The sequence below is a fragment of the Molothrus aeneus genome, chromosome 3 (assembly GCF_037042795.1).
Source record: "Molothrus aeneus isolate 106 chromosome 3, BPBGC_Maene_1.0, whole genome shotgun sequence".
NCBI lineage: Eukaryota > Metazoa > Chordata > Aves > Passeriformes > Icteridae > Molothrus > Molothrus aeneus.
Genome location: NC_089648.1, coordinates 594,308 through 612,214, shown reverse-complemented (window position 1 = coordinate 612,214; position 17,907 = coordinate 594,308). Strand labels below are relative to the sequence as shown.

The 17,907-nt window shown below is 41.8% G+C and overlaps 1 protein-coding gene across 1 annotated transcript in view; it reads left to right on the top strand.

Annotated features, from left to right (window-relative positions):
- The window catches only part of SLX4IP (SLX4 interacting protein), a 69,755-nt gene extending 56,817 nt beyond the window's left edge, over nucleotides 1-12,938 (top strand). Inside the window, exons 8-9 of the mRNA XM_066545996.1 lie at nucleotides 10,089-10,198; nucleotides 11,688-12,938. Coding sequence (XP_066402093.1) covers nucleotides 10,089-10,198; nucleotides 11,688-12,522 — 945 coding nt within the window. The 3' untranslated portion in view covers nucleotides 12,523-12,938. The remainder of the gene's footprint in view (nucleotides 1-10,088; nucleotides 10,199-11,687) is intronic.
- Nucleotides 12,939-17,907: the final 4,969 nt, after the last annotated feature.

Below are 17,907 nucleotides of genomic sequence, written 5' to 3'. Positions count from 1 at the left end.
AACCTCAGCATCACTTGCTGGGAGAACCAATTTTAATCCTTCTGTGGTGCCTCATCTAAGACTAAGGTTAGGGTGGATTAGACAGTCTGTCAAATTAGCTTTAAGCATAAACTAATAAAATATTTGAGAGCACCTCTAAGGAGCAGGGATGAAATAAAACAGAAGAAAATCTATCAATATGTAATTTTCTAGGATGTATTTATAAACGAGTGTGTCTGAGGTTATGTTTAAAACTCAGGCTGCAGGCAGTAATAGCGTTTTGGAAGAAGGGAAATCTCTAGTAAAGAAACAATATAGCAAGTTATTGAAGTTACATAAGCAAATTGGAAGTCTTAAGGAAAAGATGGAAGAATAGGCTGAGTGATTAATGCTAAGTTTAAACATAAAACCATTGTTTCCTGTTTTACCAAACTAGGTTTGTTATCTTGAATAGTTTTATCTTGAAAAAGAAGACAGTTTTGGGAACATGGCAAAAGAGGAAACCCAAGGAAATGTATAAGAGCTCTGGAGAGATTAGTCATCTTTGTCAGTGACGACATTTTCTTGATTATTATTATGTAGGGAGCTATAATGGAAAATTTGAAATGGGTTATCTGGGGAAACAGTGGAAATGGAAATGGGTGGAAGGCTTATGGGCATTTGAAAATGTGCAAACAATGGAGTATTCATTGATAACCACATCAGCTTTATACCAGAATCTATGAGAGGAAGCACTTCTAGGGAAAGCATGAAGGAGGTTAAGCTAAAGATGGTATTAAAGTGGAAATTTGAAATTACTGTTTCAGTAAAATCAGAAAAGAAAGTGAGGAGTAGAAGATCCTGTCTTTATGAAAAAGGTCTCAGGTTTTCCACTGAGCCTTTCCGTTAAGTTACGGAGAATATTAGACAAAAATAACGATTCTATTCCAGCAGAATATTGCACTTTAAAAACCAAACCAACCAAAAAAACCCCTTCACAGGTACAGACGGAGAAAAAAGTGCTAAAGGTGTGCCCAGTGCTTTTTTAAATCCCTAGCAGGGAAAAAGCCTATTTCATCTTCTTCATACATATCTGACTTATAGATTAGGTCATTGTAATACTTTTCAGGAGCATTAGAGAATTCTCATTCTTAAAACTCCTAAGAGCCTTAGTGACAGGGTTTGCTTGGCTTTTGATTGTACTGGGAAGAGGCTTCTGGTTCTTTCATGCAAACATGAAACTTAGCTGTAATTAATAGCTCTGTCCCACTGGAGTGTATGCTGGAATAGTGTGTCTATTGGAATGTAGAATGAAAACTTCAGATAGCAGCAATTTGTAAAGATCAGTACAGGACTTTATGTGGAATTTAGTTATCTTAAATGCTTTAAACACTTATTGTTAAGTGACATCAGATTGGGTAGGGGAAGAAGGAAATGCTGTGAAGTAGAATTGCACAATTCACACTGTAAGTACAAATCTTGGTGTGTGTGTATATATATATATGTGTATAAAATATTACAGTGAAGCTGCTGTGCTGGTGGGCTGCTGCTGAAAAGGTCACTCCATATCCCCTCTACATCCAGCCACATATTCCTTTCCTTTCTGGGTACAATGGACCAAGTGATTCTTCAGCTGAGAATGAATTTGTTCATTGACTTGACCTAGCAGAAAATGGTTTATTTGTGAAGTTTCTCTGTTTTTTGTTGGAGGATTAGTTTTCCATCATGTCAGTTCACTGAACCAACTCATCCTGTACCCACACACTTGCCAATTGTGATGCAAAAAAATGTTGCAGGAGCATGCAGCCAGGATTTGGATGAATGGAGCTGAAGCAGCCTTTAGGTAGCAGCTAGAGTTACCTGGGTTTGAAAGTAACATCCACAACATGTTAATGTTACATTTCTTGTAATATTTGTCTTGTTGCTGGCTTTTTTATGTCACTGTCCTTTTTTTGAATTTTATAAAATCTAGTTTTCTGGAATTTTAGATAATGTGCTGAATTTTTTTCAGTTACTGTATTAAACAGGAGAAAATCATTAAGCTGTAGTTGGTAAATATGAGCAGGGTTCACTACTTCTTTCAAAAAGGTAGAGAGGGGAAACTGCAGACTAATGAACTTTAGCCGAATACCATATTAGTAGAACAGGCAAAGAATTGCTTGGATGAGTTCTCACTTTTGACACCCCAAGCTTCTGTCACTTTTTTTTTTTTTTACTCATCCTTCCTGTTCTGTGTTCCTCCTGCATTTGCTTCCCTGGGCATTCTTGTCATCAGTGTTCGTCAGTGCTGGGGTCATCCAGTGACCCCTCTGCAAACAAGGGGTGGTTTTGGTTTGCATTTTTGTTGTTTGCATGATTCACTTTCAGCCAGATCCCTTCGGGGTTGATCCTTGGCAGGACCACGTGTTAGGTAAGGGTGAGACTTCCCTTTCATTGTTGGTGTAGCTTTCAATTAGCTTCAGTCATTAGGCTGCTGTCCCTGAGAAAGTGCATCTCAGAGGAACGATCCTGAAGTCTTTGACTCAGGCATGAAAAGAAGGCTGCAGCAGCTTTCCAATATTCCCTTTTGTGCCAGCTGTCTGCCTCTTCTCCTTGCAGATGCCGCTCCTGCAGCAGCGCTGCCAGAAGGGCTGTGCTCCTGCATCTCACCTTCCTGGGCATCGCAGTCCTGGGATCGGTGCACACCGAGCTGCCCTGGGTGGGAGCAGCTGGGCTCTGTGTGTGTGCTCCCTTCTGCCAGCTCTGAGCGGGGCAGGAGCTCCTGCAGGAGGGCAGGGAGGAGACCTGAGAGCGGTGATGCCGGGAATTGCCTCCGTGAGATTTGTCTGAACTTGTCGCAGTTTCTTCTCTTAGCTTCCAAACTGATTTATTTTCTGCATGGCAAACGTCTCACAGCTGTCTGCTGCATTAACTATCCAGAGAAGTGGACAAATGATGAAATGAAAACTGACACAATTATTTCAATTAGTCAGGATCAGAGAAGGCTTTGGAGAATTTCAGAGAAACCTCCCAGAGCTGGGTAGAGAGGCACTAGGGCTGTAAATGAAAATCATCTCTTGATAAATGCGCAGTATTTTTACTGAAAAGAGCAATTGCTGTGCTCATGCAAATTGCTGAGTGCATTAACTGTGTGATGGCTGGAAAAAGGCCAAGATATTGCTGCAAGGAATTGATTGGAAAACTTTTTCCTGTGGCATTATTTATATGAAAAGCAGACAGAATATTAGAGTATGTATGGAATGAAATAAAAAGTAATATTTTTTGCCTTAAATCCAAAAAGTAAGTGGAATGCATTCTCAATAAATGAGTACCTCATTATGCAAAATCAGGTGAAGCAGAGCAGAAATATAGATGGTCCTGTAGCAGCAGTATAAATGATTAAGGTTGTAAAATTATTTCCATATGAAGCAATCCTCAAAAAGTAGGGACAAATTGAGTAATCTTTTACTCATTTTGGTAGTTGCTTTTTACGAGTCCTCCAGTTGATTTAAATCTCACTACTTAGCAGCGTTCACAAGATCCCATTTGTCAAAGTTTTGTGGTTATTTAAGATACTATCATCTGTCATCATCCTTTCACCTCCCTCATTTTCCTCTCCCCTCTCACTGTTTCTGTCACAGCTTATGCTGGTACTTCATGTGGATTTGACCTGATTCTCTGCTCTTTCCTCTCTGCAGGCTTGGAGAGGACGGGCACCCCGGCAGAGGTGGGGGGAGGCTGGCAGGGCTTGTGTTAAACTGCAGGGAGCTAAAGATTTTATTTGTCTGTGGTAAATCTGTGAGATTTTGGTGGCTCTGGGATTTGAAAAGGATTAACTTACTTAAGGTTTTGATAATAATTCTTGATACTCCTGTTGGGCAAAAAATATTTGACAGGATTTTAAAAAATTGTTTTAAGGAGCAATCTGTTCCTCAGTCTTCAGCAGAAATCTCTTAGAACTAATAGGAAGTTATACTTGACTGAACAGGGAAGTGAAATATATGATGGTAAAGTTCACGGCAGGATTTTTGAACAATTTGTAATTATTTGAAATTATTTGGAGGGACAGATCCCCAGTGTGGGCTCAGAAGTCTTGGGGGTTTTCAGGGTGGTAGTACTGGTGTTGGTTTCGGAAACCAAGCTAAAACATTAAACTGTTGAACAGTAATTATTTCCTGAGCTGTGCTATTCTTGTTTTACATATTTTGGGTTTGTGTAACCAGTGGGATCAAGAGCATTAGTTATTCTTTACAACATCTCCTCCGGGTGTTACTGCATATTGTAATTGCACAAAAACAACAAAAGAGCATAAAATTGATGTATTTTTTTTCCAGATTTTTTTCCTGTAAATATCCAAGTGTTGGGCATCTGAATCACACTGTACACATCATGTGCTCCAAGGAGTATTCTCCTATGTCATATAACCCATGCTATGCCAGGGCAAATGCAGTTTGCTTTGGTGATGCTGAGGGACATCTGCACTGGCTGCCAGTGAGGTTTGGTAGGCACACAGAGGATCCTCATGCCAGCCTGTGGAAAGCTGTAGTACAGGATTACAGGAGGGCCTGCCTCAGATATTCTCTCTTGATTTGTAAGCTGGAGAAAGGGGTCAAGCGCCACAGCAAATTGCTATTCCCTTATTTTATGAAAAGCTCTTTCAAGCATGAAATGTGTGTCTCACATGCACATCCTCTTTCATAATTACTGGAGTCAGGAACCTAAAAATTGATGGAAATGGCTGTCTGAAGATGCATGATTACAAAACAATGGTTTCCTTTAAAAAGGTAAAAATCCACTGTCACTATGCTTTAGATTTTTCTGTAGTGTCATTGAGAGAACTTAATTTGGTTGAAAAGCTGTTGTCTACTCCTCCATTTCTTATCAGTGGACACTTTCTCTGAAGATAGAATCTGAGTCTTGTAGCATCAGTGTATAAAATCAGAATGATTAATAGCTCAATTACTTAACATTAATTTTAGCAGTTCTTGCCTTCAAGCAAATGCACACAGCCAGTGTCATGTGCTGCTCAGTATGTAAATAAATCAGTTATTTTGGGAGCACTTCTGTGCCTTTAGAAAGTGTGATGGGGTATTTGCTTCCTGTGTTACACATAGGTCTGATTTATAAAAAGGCCCCCCTGCAGCTCCTAAGTTTTAGGAAGAATCACATTTCATTTGTTCTCTGCCATTTACAGCAGGAATTCTTCTATTTTCTCTTCTTTAGTGGGTGTTCAAATGCAAATCTAGAGAGCTCTGAATTTCCAACACTCAGAACAGTCTGGGACTCGTCCTATATGTGAAATACAGTTAAAATCTGAACCAAATACTTCAAAAGGAAGAAGGCATTTTCCTCATAGAAGTCAAATGCTTTAAGCTAATCTGGTGATGCCTGGGGGACCTTTGGAATGTTTGTAATTGCCAGGACTTATGTATTGAGTGAGAAACTTGGGTTCACACCTTGTGTTTTGAGTGGAATGCGTATCACAGGGGCTTATAACAGACTGGGCCAATGCTTGGACTAAATAGTGCAGACCAGAGGGTCTCCTGAGCAGCAGGACTGAAAATCTGTGGTGTCACCTTCAAGGGAATTTTGGTGGTAGATGATGAAGACTGTGCTCATCCAGGAGTTTGATTTTTGCCTTCTCTGCTAGGTCATGGGAAGGTTGAACAGTTCTGCTCCTCCTGGACAGATGCAGTTTTCTCTGTTTGTTACATTCTTTTCAAGATTGAAATTGGAGTTTTTTGAAAACCACCAGCATTCCTTAGAAATACTTATTTCAAAGGCAATACCAGTATTCCAGTGTAACCTTAATGGCTTTTACTGGAATTCACTGACTTTTACAGCAGGACAGTCAACTTTAAAATGTAGAGCAATATTCCACAAATCTGATCAAGGAACTGTATTTTGGGTTGAGATTAATATCCATTTCTGTACTTGGAAAACTTCTACAAGTGTTTTATGATGTGGTTGGAGTTCATATGTAGAACTGCCAGGACTGATGCATCACTACATTGGAAATGCAAAAAAATTTGCATCTTGAAACTGTGGGAAGCTTTTCCTTCATGTGGGTTGGGAGAGGGCAGGAGACGAGACCCAAAGTCCTGTCTCTGTCACTTTTTTATCAGTTAGATGGTAATGTCTGATTCATCCTTCCCTCAGAAGCCTCCTCATTTGCTTTAAGGAGCCCTTTTTGCTTATCAGATTGGAAGGAGTCCTGTCTGACCTCTCTGATCTGCCCATCATCTGTCAGGACACCTCTGAAACTTAAAGGTTATCTTTGATGGTTGAGCTCATGATACAGCTTAGAATGACACTGAGAGAAATCATCCAATCGCAACCTTACCTAAAGCTCCCCTCAGTAAGGGTTTCTGTCTTACTCATTTCACTAATTTTAGTTTTACTGTATGGACCTGGGATAATACGTTAGTTCATAGCTTTGCCTCTTTTATTATCTTTATAGTCCCCTCCCATTTGCCACCATGATATAAAAATTGATTTCTTGAACCCACTGATGTATTCTATTAAGTATTTTTGATGAGCCACTTTGATAAATGCATTTTTAAAACTGTGCTTTGTATTATGGGGTTGGGAACCAGACATGAAATTTAATTATCTCTTAGTCTTACTTTATAAGCTTGTGGCACTGAGAAGAGTGAGAGACAGCAAGCAAGCATGACACCAGAGAGGCAGGAAAGGGGGGGCAGCAGTGTTCACTTTGAAGATTTTCTTTCAATCCAGTATTAGACTGGAAGCAAAAAAAGAAAAGAGTATTTGTATGAGTATATGGTCATGCTGGAAAGGCCAGAGCTTTCACTCTGCTTCAGGGTAATGAGTTCCTCTTCAGGGTAAGGGTCCCTCACAAGTGCCCATCCATGGGTAGTTCTTTAACAGATATTTAGTGCTGTACTGCTGAATTCAGCTGTCCTGGAGAGAGATGGAGACAGCAGTGAATGCCATTTCTGCAGTTCTGAGGGTTTCTTTTCCAGCTTGAGTGTGTAGTAAGTGGTGTAAGATCGCTGAAAAAAAAGGGAATCTTCAATTTGATAAACCTTACAGGAAGTATGTTCTGTGCCTAGCAGCGTGCCTGATGTTTCTCTGTAGGTTTTGATAGAGATTTTTCTTCCCCCAAACATTTCTTTGGATAAGTGTTAAGGACCTTGAATTCAGGTTTGGGGAGGCCAGTGTCATGAGCAGGTAGGCTGGTAAGACTTTGCAAGCTTCACTTCTGCAGGCCCTTCTCTGCAGTTTTAGTGACAAAGAGGACTGAGCTTACCCTGGGATTTTAAGAGCACATATTTCTAATAGAACTTGGCAGTTCAAGGGCTAGAGAAGCATTTTAATCTTTTGTGCCCACCCAGTCTCTATACAAATGTAAATATGTCTGTCTTTAACAATTTGCCAAGAAATGTGGTTTTAATTTGTTAGCAGTGATCCCACTCCCTGCAGCTCTCTCAGAGTCGAGTCGCTAGTCTGGCGGTGCTTTGACGTTTTTCTCTGTCATGGTGTCATTGTTTATATGATGTCTGCTTCTGCTGTCCTCCCTTTTATGCCTGGAATATTTTTCTTTAATTATTTCATTGCCTAAAAGGGATCAGGGATTACTAGACAGGATGAGAGCAGATTAGCTTTTTTTCTTTCTTTAGCAAGTCCTGAAGTTCCCATAGGAAATAAATAGTGTTCCCAAAACAGATGGTGTGTGTTTTATTTTTTTTTTAATTAACTAAAATTATTAAGTCTAATAAAGAAAATAAAGGAAGTATCACCAATAATGGCTGTGTGTCTTAGTAGTATATGGAGTGCCCACTGTTGTTATTTATGACTCCCTCTGCCTTCTATTGTGGACTTATTCCAGCCTTAGGGAGTTTACATCACTACTAATAGCAAAAGGCTCTCTGGTTCCCACAGAGTCTTTCAGAGCCTGACTCATATGCCTTATGTTAATTGTTCAGCTCTCAAAATACAGCACTTACAGGGTGTGGTTCCGAGGGGAAAATCTACTGTACTTAGAGGGCATGTTCAGAAGTGTTTCACATATAAATCATTTTGGTTTTTACTTTTTTTGATGCCTTAACCCTTTCTGTCACTGCTTTGTGTGATAAGTTATTTGAAAGCAAAACAAAAGGTCGATGACAGCCAGTGAAGGGAATGTGTTAGCCCTGCAACTTGGGGCCATTAGCTCCAGCCTGACTCAACTCACAAGTGCTGTGATTCTGCCATCCTGGCCTCTCTGCAGGGTCTGCTCCTCTCAGCCTGGCAGGACCATCCCAGTCCTGCGGGGTCTGGAGTCAGAGGCAGGTCAGAGCTGGGGCTTATTCCTTACCTGCAGTAGGGAGTACATGGGGACAGGAGCTATCCCCAGTCCTCCCCTGGATTTTGTACCAAGGGCTCCTTTCCATGCCTTGCTTGCCGCAGTGACAAGAGTTGCCTGAGTGGGCTGCTGATCCTGGCCTGGTCAGTGCACTGCGGGCTGAAGAAGATTTAACAGAATTAACCTTACCCTTTTCCACCCAGCAGGAACTCAGATGGGATCCAGCTCTCTGGCCAAGTATGAGTGCTCTCCAGCTGCTTTGATGCAGGGTGATTGTGCAAGACCCTTCAGCCTCCAAGTTGTGTGGCTGTTACTGGAAATCAAAATAGTTTCTACAGACTTTGCAGTCTCTGCCTTTTCTTAAAATTAGTATAGGGCTCAAGTATCTTAGTAGTATTTCTTTCTTTAATAGCTTACAAAGTATGAAAATATATTTAGTCAAATTAGGGGAATCTACCTCCAGCAAGAATAGAAGCAGCAATTAATCCCTCAGATTAAACTAGTTAAGCTTGATTTCTGAGGCTGGGATCACATTGTATGTATGCTGTTTTCTGCCTGCTGTAAACAGACTCGTTGCACCACGAGTGGACAGAACTTCATACATGGCTCAATGTGCACATTTTTGTAACTTGTCTCTGAGAGGAAGGCTTAGAACAGCTGTAGCTTTTTTAAGTGCCAAAATGGCTTTACTTCTTTGCCTGACTACCTTCCATCATCTTGCAAAATAGGAAGCTGTTTTCACTGGCTATTTCTTCTGGAAAGAGCATGGAGGTCCCCTTGCCCTCTCCTCTAAAACAGAAATAAAAATGGGCAGGGCTTGATCTCCCCTAAGTGACAGGTTCCCAAGGGGTGTTCCAGGCAGGGGTCATGCACAGGCTGTGGCCTTGTGCCTCTGTGTCCCTCAGCTCTTGCACACCACCTGGCTCCAGTGCCTCACCAAGGAATGGGCTGGAGCTCCCCTGCATTTGGGGAGTCCTGTCAGAGGCTGCATCGTGGGGGCTGAGGGAGAAAAGTGCTCTCAAAGACAAGGAGATGCACAAAGTCTCTTCTCCCCTTGACTTCACCACTTCTTTTTCCTCTCCTCCGTGGCCTCAGAGATAATATTTTTTTTGAGTGTGCAGTAGTTAATGGTGAAATCAGCAAATGGCCCTTCTCTGGTTGAGATTGTTTCATTGAGAAGGGAAGTGCTCACAGCTTGAAGAAAAAGAGCATTTTCCTTCCCTCCCGCTCGCCCCAACCTCGTGTTATGTAAAAGGATGGTGCTGCTGTTAGCTGAGACCAGAAAGAATTCCCCTGGTGTCCTGTAGTAGCCAACCACTACAAGCTGTGAGCGTTTAAATGTTAGAATTAAAAGTTTTAACCCTTGCCTTGTTCAATGAGCAAATAACACTGTGTATGGTTTTTTGTAAGTATGGAAAATGATGGGAATTCCTCTGAGAATAAGTGTATAGACCACTGCGCCAGTCAGTCTCTTCAGAAAAAAACTGACAAGCGTGCTCCTGTCTGCAAGAGAGATTCCTGGCATTTGTCACAGTTTGAGCCACAAAGATGTCAAATATTTGCCAACAGTTTCCTCAGATGGTTTGGAAAGCTACGTCCTTTACATTGCAGCGTTGTTTGTTTGCGGTGTATTTTAGCATACGAAATATGTTGCTTGGGAGTCAAGGGGAGGGAACTGACTAGGCTCCCAAATATTAAAAGATTAAAAATAATTTTCTTTTAGACTGCTCAGATCAAAATAATAAAGAACAGCTGTAAATCTTAATATTAGAAATGGAGCTTTCTGTTGAATAATCACAGTTTGATGTGTCATGCTTTAAACCTGTATTTTCTTTTGGAGCAGAAAGAAGAACTTTCCAATGGGACGTCTGAATATTTTACTGAATCTGCTGAGAACAAGAAGCTTAAGATTAGTCTGAGTGAACAAATAAAGCAAGATATCCTGAGAAAAATGTATGCCACTATTCTTTATAAGCTTTTGAATTTATAATTGGTAAAATTTGATTTGGTAGAATCTAGCTTATGAAATAAAATTTTAAACAATATAAAATTTTAAATAATATAAACTACTTTACAAAAGATTGTTTTAAATTACTGCAAGATTACTACTGTAGTGTGGATAAGCACATAAAATGATTGATGTTTTTTACAGCATGGAGAAAGCTATTACAACCCACATAGATGTAACACGTAGCACTAGGCAGAGTCAAAACAGGCTGTTTTTCCTTGAGTGAAGCTCTGAGCCAAAATAAATATGTGATGCTTGAATCGGGTGAAAAACACTTCACAAATATTTTTTTGTTGTTCATTTTGAGATTCTGGATCAGTAGTCACAATTAAAGAGTATCCCTGGTTGGATGGATGGGGAGGATGAGCTGATCAGCTGAACTTGTCACTGCTCCATGTGGTACGAGGACTCCATCCCAGGTTGTGGGAGATGCCAGCAGCCCCAAATCACCTGTGAAATCAGGGATTTGCTGTGAACTCTGGCAACTTTTCTTTTTACCACTGTTGTCTCATCTGTGTTGTCTTTAGCAATGAGATTAGCTTTGGAGGTATGCCAGCTCTACCTGTTTTGGGTGAGCCCTCTTTGAGAGGAGTTAGATGCTCTGTCCTGGGAGCTGCTGTGCAGCAGAACGTGGTCTCAGCTTGGGGCCATCTCTAGCACCTGTGTGTTTAGACTCCAAATGCACTTCAGGACTTGGGCATGAAGTTCATCTTATGGGCTGTGTGAAATCCAGATCCATAGGTAACGCACTGCTGAGGAGTGTTTATGTACTGACACTCCATCAGGTCCCTTGTGATCCCATTTTCCTGTGTAATTCCTTTCAGAATATCATCTACTTGCATTACCCAAGTTCTTGCCAGATGAATGGGCTTGATACTAGATGAGTAGTGGTTAACTTTAAAGCAATGCTTTGAAATGTCCTGGGAAAAATTCCAGAGGAACATTCTAAAATAGAGATTAGGAGCTCTCACACAGAGGCGCACTCACTGCCTCTCCTGCCTGCCCCCTCTGTCCTGTAGATATGCATTATGCATGTGGATATATGGGAATGGTTTGCAATCATTTAGGCACTTAGGAAATGCTATTTTATCTAGCCAGTTCAGAAAGGAATTCAATATACTTCTGCTCTGTTGACCTTAAACATCTGTAATGAATTCAGTCCTGCCTCTTGGAAAAGAGTGTGAACTCACTCCTTAATGGCTTAGTCATTAATAAATAGGGCTCTCCCCTAGCGCAGTGGAAAATCAGATGGATAACGCTTGATATTATCCACACTAGACAAACATTGCTGCTTGTCAAGATGATACACAGGGATTTTTTTCCATGTTCAGAAAGAGGGTGGCCCAAGTGGTGTTTCAGAGTTGGAAAAACAGTAAATGGAGTCAGTAAAGGTTCTTTTTTTAATTTAAAAAACAAAATTCCTTTTTATTGCAGTGTGAAGAGGACAAAACCGAGGAGAAGTAGTGCAAGCAAACCTCAAATCAGCAAGGACTCCAAGAAGGTGTATCTTGGCTGGGCAGACTTGCAGACAGAGAACAGAGACAGTGACTGTGAGCCTTCTCTCAGTGCTCAGTGTGCTGTGAAGCGCAGGAGCCCAGGCCTGCTGAAGGACTGCACAAACACAGCTGAGAGCAGCCTGGGCCTTCCTGTGCTAGAGCAGAGAAAGGATGTTCATCAGGGACAGCCAGAGGAGGTTCACAGCCAGCACAAACCTCGCTCTCTGGAGCAGCCAGAGGCAAGGCTGCTCAGTGAGAGCCCTCCTTGCGGCTCTGAGTCAGCGCCGCCGGCTCCTAAACAAAGCCAGAGAGTGACCAGAGCACAGGCTCAGCTCCAGACCTGTGGTTCACAGGAAGAGTTGGAGCATTTCACAAAAGTGTCCTCTGAAGGGACTCCTTTAACTTCCATCAATACAGAAATGAGTGAGCGTGAGGAAAACTGTTTGGGTCCATTCCTGGAGGAGACGGCACCTCTTAATTCCAGGTTGTTTTCAAAGCAAGATGTGACAGAGACTATGGTTGACAAGAAGTCATTGACTTTGAGAAAAAACCCCTCCCGGTCTCTCTTTGTGAGCAGCATTGAAGTGCAGACAAGCCAAAATGAGCCAAGCACAGCCCCTGAAGAGCTGCCTGCAGTGCCAACATCATGTCTAGAGCTGCACCCCGTGTCTTCAGAGAAGCTTTCCCAAAAAAGAAAAAAAGACGTGGAAAATGGTCTCAGGAAGTTAAAACTGCGAAGGCTTAAGAAGTCAAAATCTGAAATACTGCCTTGATAGCATGGGTGGTCAGCCAAGGTTGTGCCTAAGGAAAGAGCAGGAAGCAATTCAAATTATGGAAAACAATAAAAATACAAAATCAAAATTAGAGAACACATTAAGAAAATTTAGTTAACTAAGGATCTTAGTCATTTGGCACTGTAATACAGGTAATCCTTTTAAGTCTTTAGGAATTAGTCATGATTATTGCACAAGCCAGCATCATATTTATAGAAAGAAAAATCTCTTATAAAATAATAATTACTTAGCAAAATTTTAGATTTATACATATTTAGTGCTATTAAAAAGTCATATCAGCTGCTAACAGCAAAAGTTAAAACTCCTTGTGTGACTGTTTGCAGCTGCAGTTATTTGCTATCTTGCTTGTTTCTGAGCATGTAGTTTATTTTAGTAAAAAATTAACCCTTTCTCTATATTAGAAAGTTTGTGGTTTACTCTCATGATCTTTACAGCAATAAAGCAAATTAAGTTTATTTCAAATAAGTCTTTAACCCGGATTAATAGCTGATGATTTGAGGCCCACTTTTTTAGAGAAGTTTCAACATAACTATAGTTTCTGCTTGTGTAGTTTTGATATGAACATTTAATTCTAGCCCTTGTTGTGGATACAAGTCATCACGCATTCAGTCTTGGGGAAGAATGAAGGTTTCTTTTATATATTTAGATTTATATATTTACACCTGGATGTGCAAATATTGTTCTTGGGTGAAGTTCATATATAAACATGTATGCACATCTTTATGGATACATGTTTCAAAATGAGGCCTTGCTTGTGTGCAGGGGCAACACACTGGTTTTCATGTGGAAGTATTACCAGAGTCAAATCTTATTTTAAGATAAATTTTAATTTCACAGTGCTTGTTCACACTGCTTCTTAAATTTAAATGCTAATGAGCTAAGGAAATGTACCTTTTTTATTTCATGCTTATCTTTTAAAATGTGTAGAATAAATGTATAAGCCATTTTCTTTCATCATTCTCAAGCTCAGTGTGACCCAGCCCCTGAGGCAGCCGGAGGGCCAGCCATGTCCTTGGCATGCAGCAGGCCCAGGAGGGCACTGTCCCACTCTGCCCTGGCCTCTCGGGCCGGGGACAGCTGTGGGCACTGGAATGTAACAAAGATACAAAGGTGTTTGAGGACTTGAGAGGAGTGCATGAGGATGGTGAAGGCCTTGAGGGGAAGCCCTGTGAGGAGCAGCACTGGCTCTGTTCAGCCTGGAGAAGAGGAGACTTGAGGGGACAGCTCACTGCAGCTGCAGCTTCCTGGTGAGGGCAACAGCAGGGGCAGGCACTGATCTCTTCTGTGTGGGGACAGTGACAGCACCTGAGGGAATGGCCTGAAGTTGTGTCAGGGCAGGTTTAGCTTGGGTATCAGGAAGAGGTTTTCCACCCAGAACCTGGCTGGGCACTGAGCAGGCTCCCCAGAGAAGTGGTCACTGCACCAAGCCTGGCAGAGCTCAGGAGGCTTTTGAACAATGCTCCCCTGCACAGGTGGGATTGTTGGGGTGTCCTGTGCAGAGCCAGGAGCTGGACTTTGATGGTCCTTGTGAGTCCCTTCCAGCTCAGCATATTCTGTGCTCTGTGATTTTGTGTGAAGTAATTGAGAAGAATCTCAGTGACATTTACGTACGACTGTGGATCTCCTCATTGAGGTTAAGGAGGTGATTCACATCCAGGAGCATTAGAGTTGGTGGTGTAACCCAGGTCCTGATGAGAGTTAGCTGCTTTGCAGCTGACAGCAGGACTCCGCTGATTGTACGGCTTCCTCCTGCTGGAAGTGGTTTCTGCTCTTGCTGCAAATGAAGAAGATTCTGCATGTGTCTGGAGGACATGTTCTCTTTTTTCTTTCAGCTCTTTGGGTGATGTTTCTCAGTGCTTTGCAGTCAGGTTGCAAATCCTTACCCAGCTCCAGGCTCTGCTAAAAGCTCTTTCCCAGTACCAGCAAAACCAAGGCTGCAAAGAACCTGGTTTGGAGGAAGAAGAGCCTGAGGTATGTTTGCTGTTGGCTTTTTTATGCACTGGAGATACTGGGCCAGGAAGGGAGTAAAAAGCACCTTTTTTGATGGACTTGAAAGAGGTACAGGGATATTTAATTAAGCATTTATCAGAAAAATGAGAGTAGTTAGAATAATTTGATAGTTTATATTAAAGTCTTAGCATAGATAATTCAAGTATCAGAAACCAGAGGACAACCACATCTAGTTTTTGTCACACCAGCTTTCATCACCACTGTTATTATGTGTGTATATATATATATATATATATATATATATATATATGTGTGTGTATATATATATATGTATATGTATTAACCTTATAATTACATTTAGTTTTAATCTTGACTGAAGAACATACCTGCCTGTACCCTTTCAAATGAAGGTCATGCATTTAGAGGGGGCTTAGGTAGGTTAAACCGTTGTCTGTGTAGGCAAGAACACTTGATTTTTCCTTTAGGATATTTTGTTATGTTACTTAAAATGCTGGTTTTATCTCTTCTCTGCTGCCGGGGAACATCTCCCTTTCGAAGCAGTGGTCATGCAGCAGTGAGAGATGAAAGGTGATGGAGGGTGTTAGAGGCTGAGAGTGTCAGAACAAAGCTGGGCTTTCTCACAAGTCCACAGTGGCATTATTCCTTTTGTCCTTTCTGTCTTGATAAGTTCTAGACTCTGTGGAGCTGTGTATTTTTGAGCTTCGTTACTATCAAAAGTTGTTTATTGGATCCTCTCAGAAATGCAGCTATTTAGGGAAAAGGCTTTGAATTCACAGTCATTTCTGGATTTTAGAAGGTGTTGCTGCTCAGGCCTGCGCTTTCTTTTGTCTGTGCAGCAGGACTTTTACACCAGCTGGTCTTTTGTAAACCTGGTGGTGCTTTGGGCTTCTGGGACACCCAGGCTGTGTCCATGTCTCTCTCTTCTCTCTGCTTCAAGCCCAGGGTCACCTTCTCAGACTTTGCTTTTTTCTTTATCACCCATCCACCTGCACCCAGAGGACTGGCAAAGGTGTGGTCTGACATGCTCTAGAACCACAAATTTGATTTCCTAAATCAGGTTTAGAGGGGAAAAAAGGGAACTGGAAACTGAGCTGGAGTAAAATTAGCAGTTTGCAAGTCTTGGCTTTCTTTTTACCTAATTGCTTCTGAGCAGCACTAGCATACCTTTCTGTAAAAGTAAGGAATACTTAATATCTGTTCTCTTCTGAAGCTGCCACTGAAGCACAGAAACAATACCTTTGGTTCATTTTTTATCCTAAACCAGCCAGCTTTGGTGGGTTATTATTTTTAATGAATCATCTGGTTCATTTGGTCTATGCTTTTGCTGATAATGAAACAGTTGTTTCCTAGTGTAACACTCTCTAATGTGTGCAGATGATTGTTTCCATTATTCTTTATATCAAAGCAGTTAAAATATTTGTTTAGTGGACTTCTGTGGTTAAACACATACCAAAAGCTAGACCAGCCTTTTACATAATCATTTATAAAGAGGAAGCAGCTCATGGGAAATCTCCCTTGCCCAGTGCTGGTGGGTAGGAAGGTTTTAAGTATCCCGAGATCTTGTGGGTACTAAGCTTTGTGCTGGTTCTGGTGTTACCTGCCAGGTGAGCACCCAGACCTTCCTTCCTACAGAAGGCTTTGACCAATTGAGCTGTTAAGTAGCTTCTGAAGGCATTTCTTTGGTCAGTGTGAACTTCCTTCCCTCTCACTGCTCAGCATGTGGATTGCATTGGATGAGTTGTAATTGGCATTTACATCATCATCTCATTGGCTATTGACTAGAAAATGGTTTCTTCCTAAAGAAAAAAAAAGGAGGGAAATATTTTTCTGTTTGCACTTGGAATAAGAAAGACGTGAAGTACAGACTCTCCCAGATTGCATGCTAGGAGTGGGTATCTCTGTGGCTTTATCAGTACCCAGGGAAAGGTTCTCTATTCAAACAGGCTGCAGCAAAACAGAGGCAATAACTCTGAGCCTTTTTGCCAGCAGTGGGAAGTGTGGGTTGGCCTCAGAAATTAGCTTTAATAAAAGGCACTCCTCACTTCTTTGCTTTGTGCTTTTTCTCCTTTAATAAACATAAACTCACTGGCAGTAACCCGGCTGCAGGAGAAGATGTGGGCTGAGGGAACGGCCGCGCACAGAGCCTTTCATCAGAGGATATCAAAGCGCTCCACTGAACCTGGAGGGAGCTGGCAGTACTTATTCTGACAGCTGGGGCAGCACGGAGGGAAGAGCTGCTTCCAAGGGAAAGCCAACTGGTTAAGGAGCAGCAAATTCTTTCATCAACTCGCATGAGTCCTTTCGTCCACCTGTTTCCCCCAGATAGTTAAAGTCAAGCCTGGTAGTGCATGACCTCATCCTTTACACAGTGGCAGTAAGGTGACATTTTTAGGTAGGGACTTTTTGGTTTTTTGGTGTTGCCTTATGCTGGGAAATCCTAGTAGTTGTGGAAGTGATGGAGTGTCACAAGGCATTTCAGCCGTAACCTGGAATTTGTTCAGGAAATTAGCCACAACTGTCCTACCTTCCTTACTATCCACTTAAATTATTCCAGAACTGGGAATCTGTTCCTGTGAGAGCTGACAGTGCACCTTTTGTAAAGGACAATTTCAGTGATTTGCTCCCATTCTGTCCAAGTTAAATCTTTTAGTACAGCAGTAGGAATCGGTACTCTAGCTCCATAACTGCCTTACTTGCTGCATAGTAATTATCTTTTTTATGTATGCATCAGATCTTTAAAGAAAACTATCTGGAGCTCTAATTCTAGAGCTGGGCATGCCCCTTTTTAATATTAATATGATCTCATAGTGCTAGAATGAAAGGAATAGAGATTTATTTCTCCACCCTGTAGGGAAACTGGTTGAAACAATTTGCACATCACAGAAGGCGCTCTCTGGCAGATCTGGGCTGGGACTCCAGCCTGACGCCGTCTGATCCCGCGTGGCTCTGCTGCTGCCCCAGTGCCAGGGAAGCACTGCTGAGCCATCCAGAGCCTGCACCCCTCTCCTCCTCCTCCTCGTCCACCCCAGAAACTGGAGTTCAGTTCGCACAGATTTTTTCACTGGGTTTTCCCTCTACTGGGAGAAATCACTGATCTTGGCAAGCAAGCTCCGTGGGCACTGGCAAACAGTAACCACCATGGCCATTGCTGTCAATGCTTAAAAAAGAGGAAGCCAAAAAATTCTTAAATATACTCAAATATTCTTGCTTCCGTTAGAAGGGGACGGGGAGGTTACACAATCACTTCCATCTTCTGGGGAGGAAAAGGCTGAATTTGGTACTTCCCTTGTCAGAACTTCTCATCTTGGCAGGCGCTCTTAAAAACCATGAAGGCTCTGCCTTGTGACTCTGCAGATGGCAGGGCAGCACCCTGGACCTGTATAGCTGGGAGGC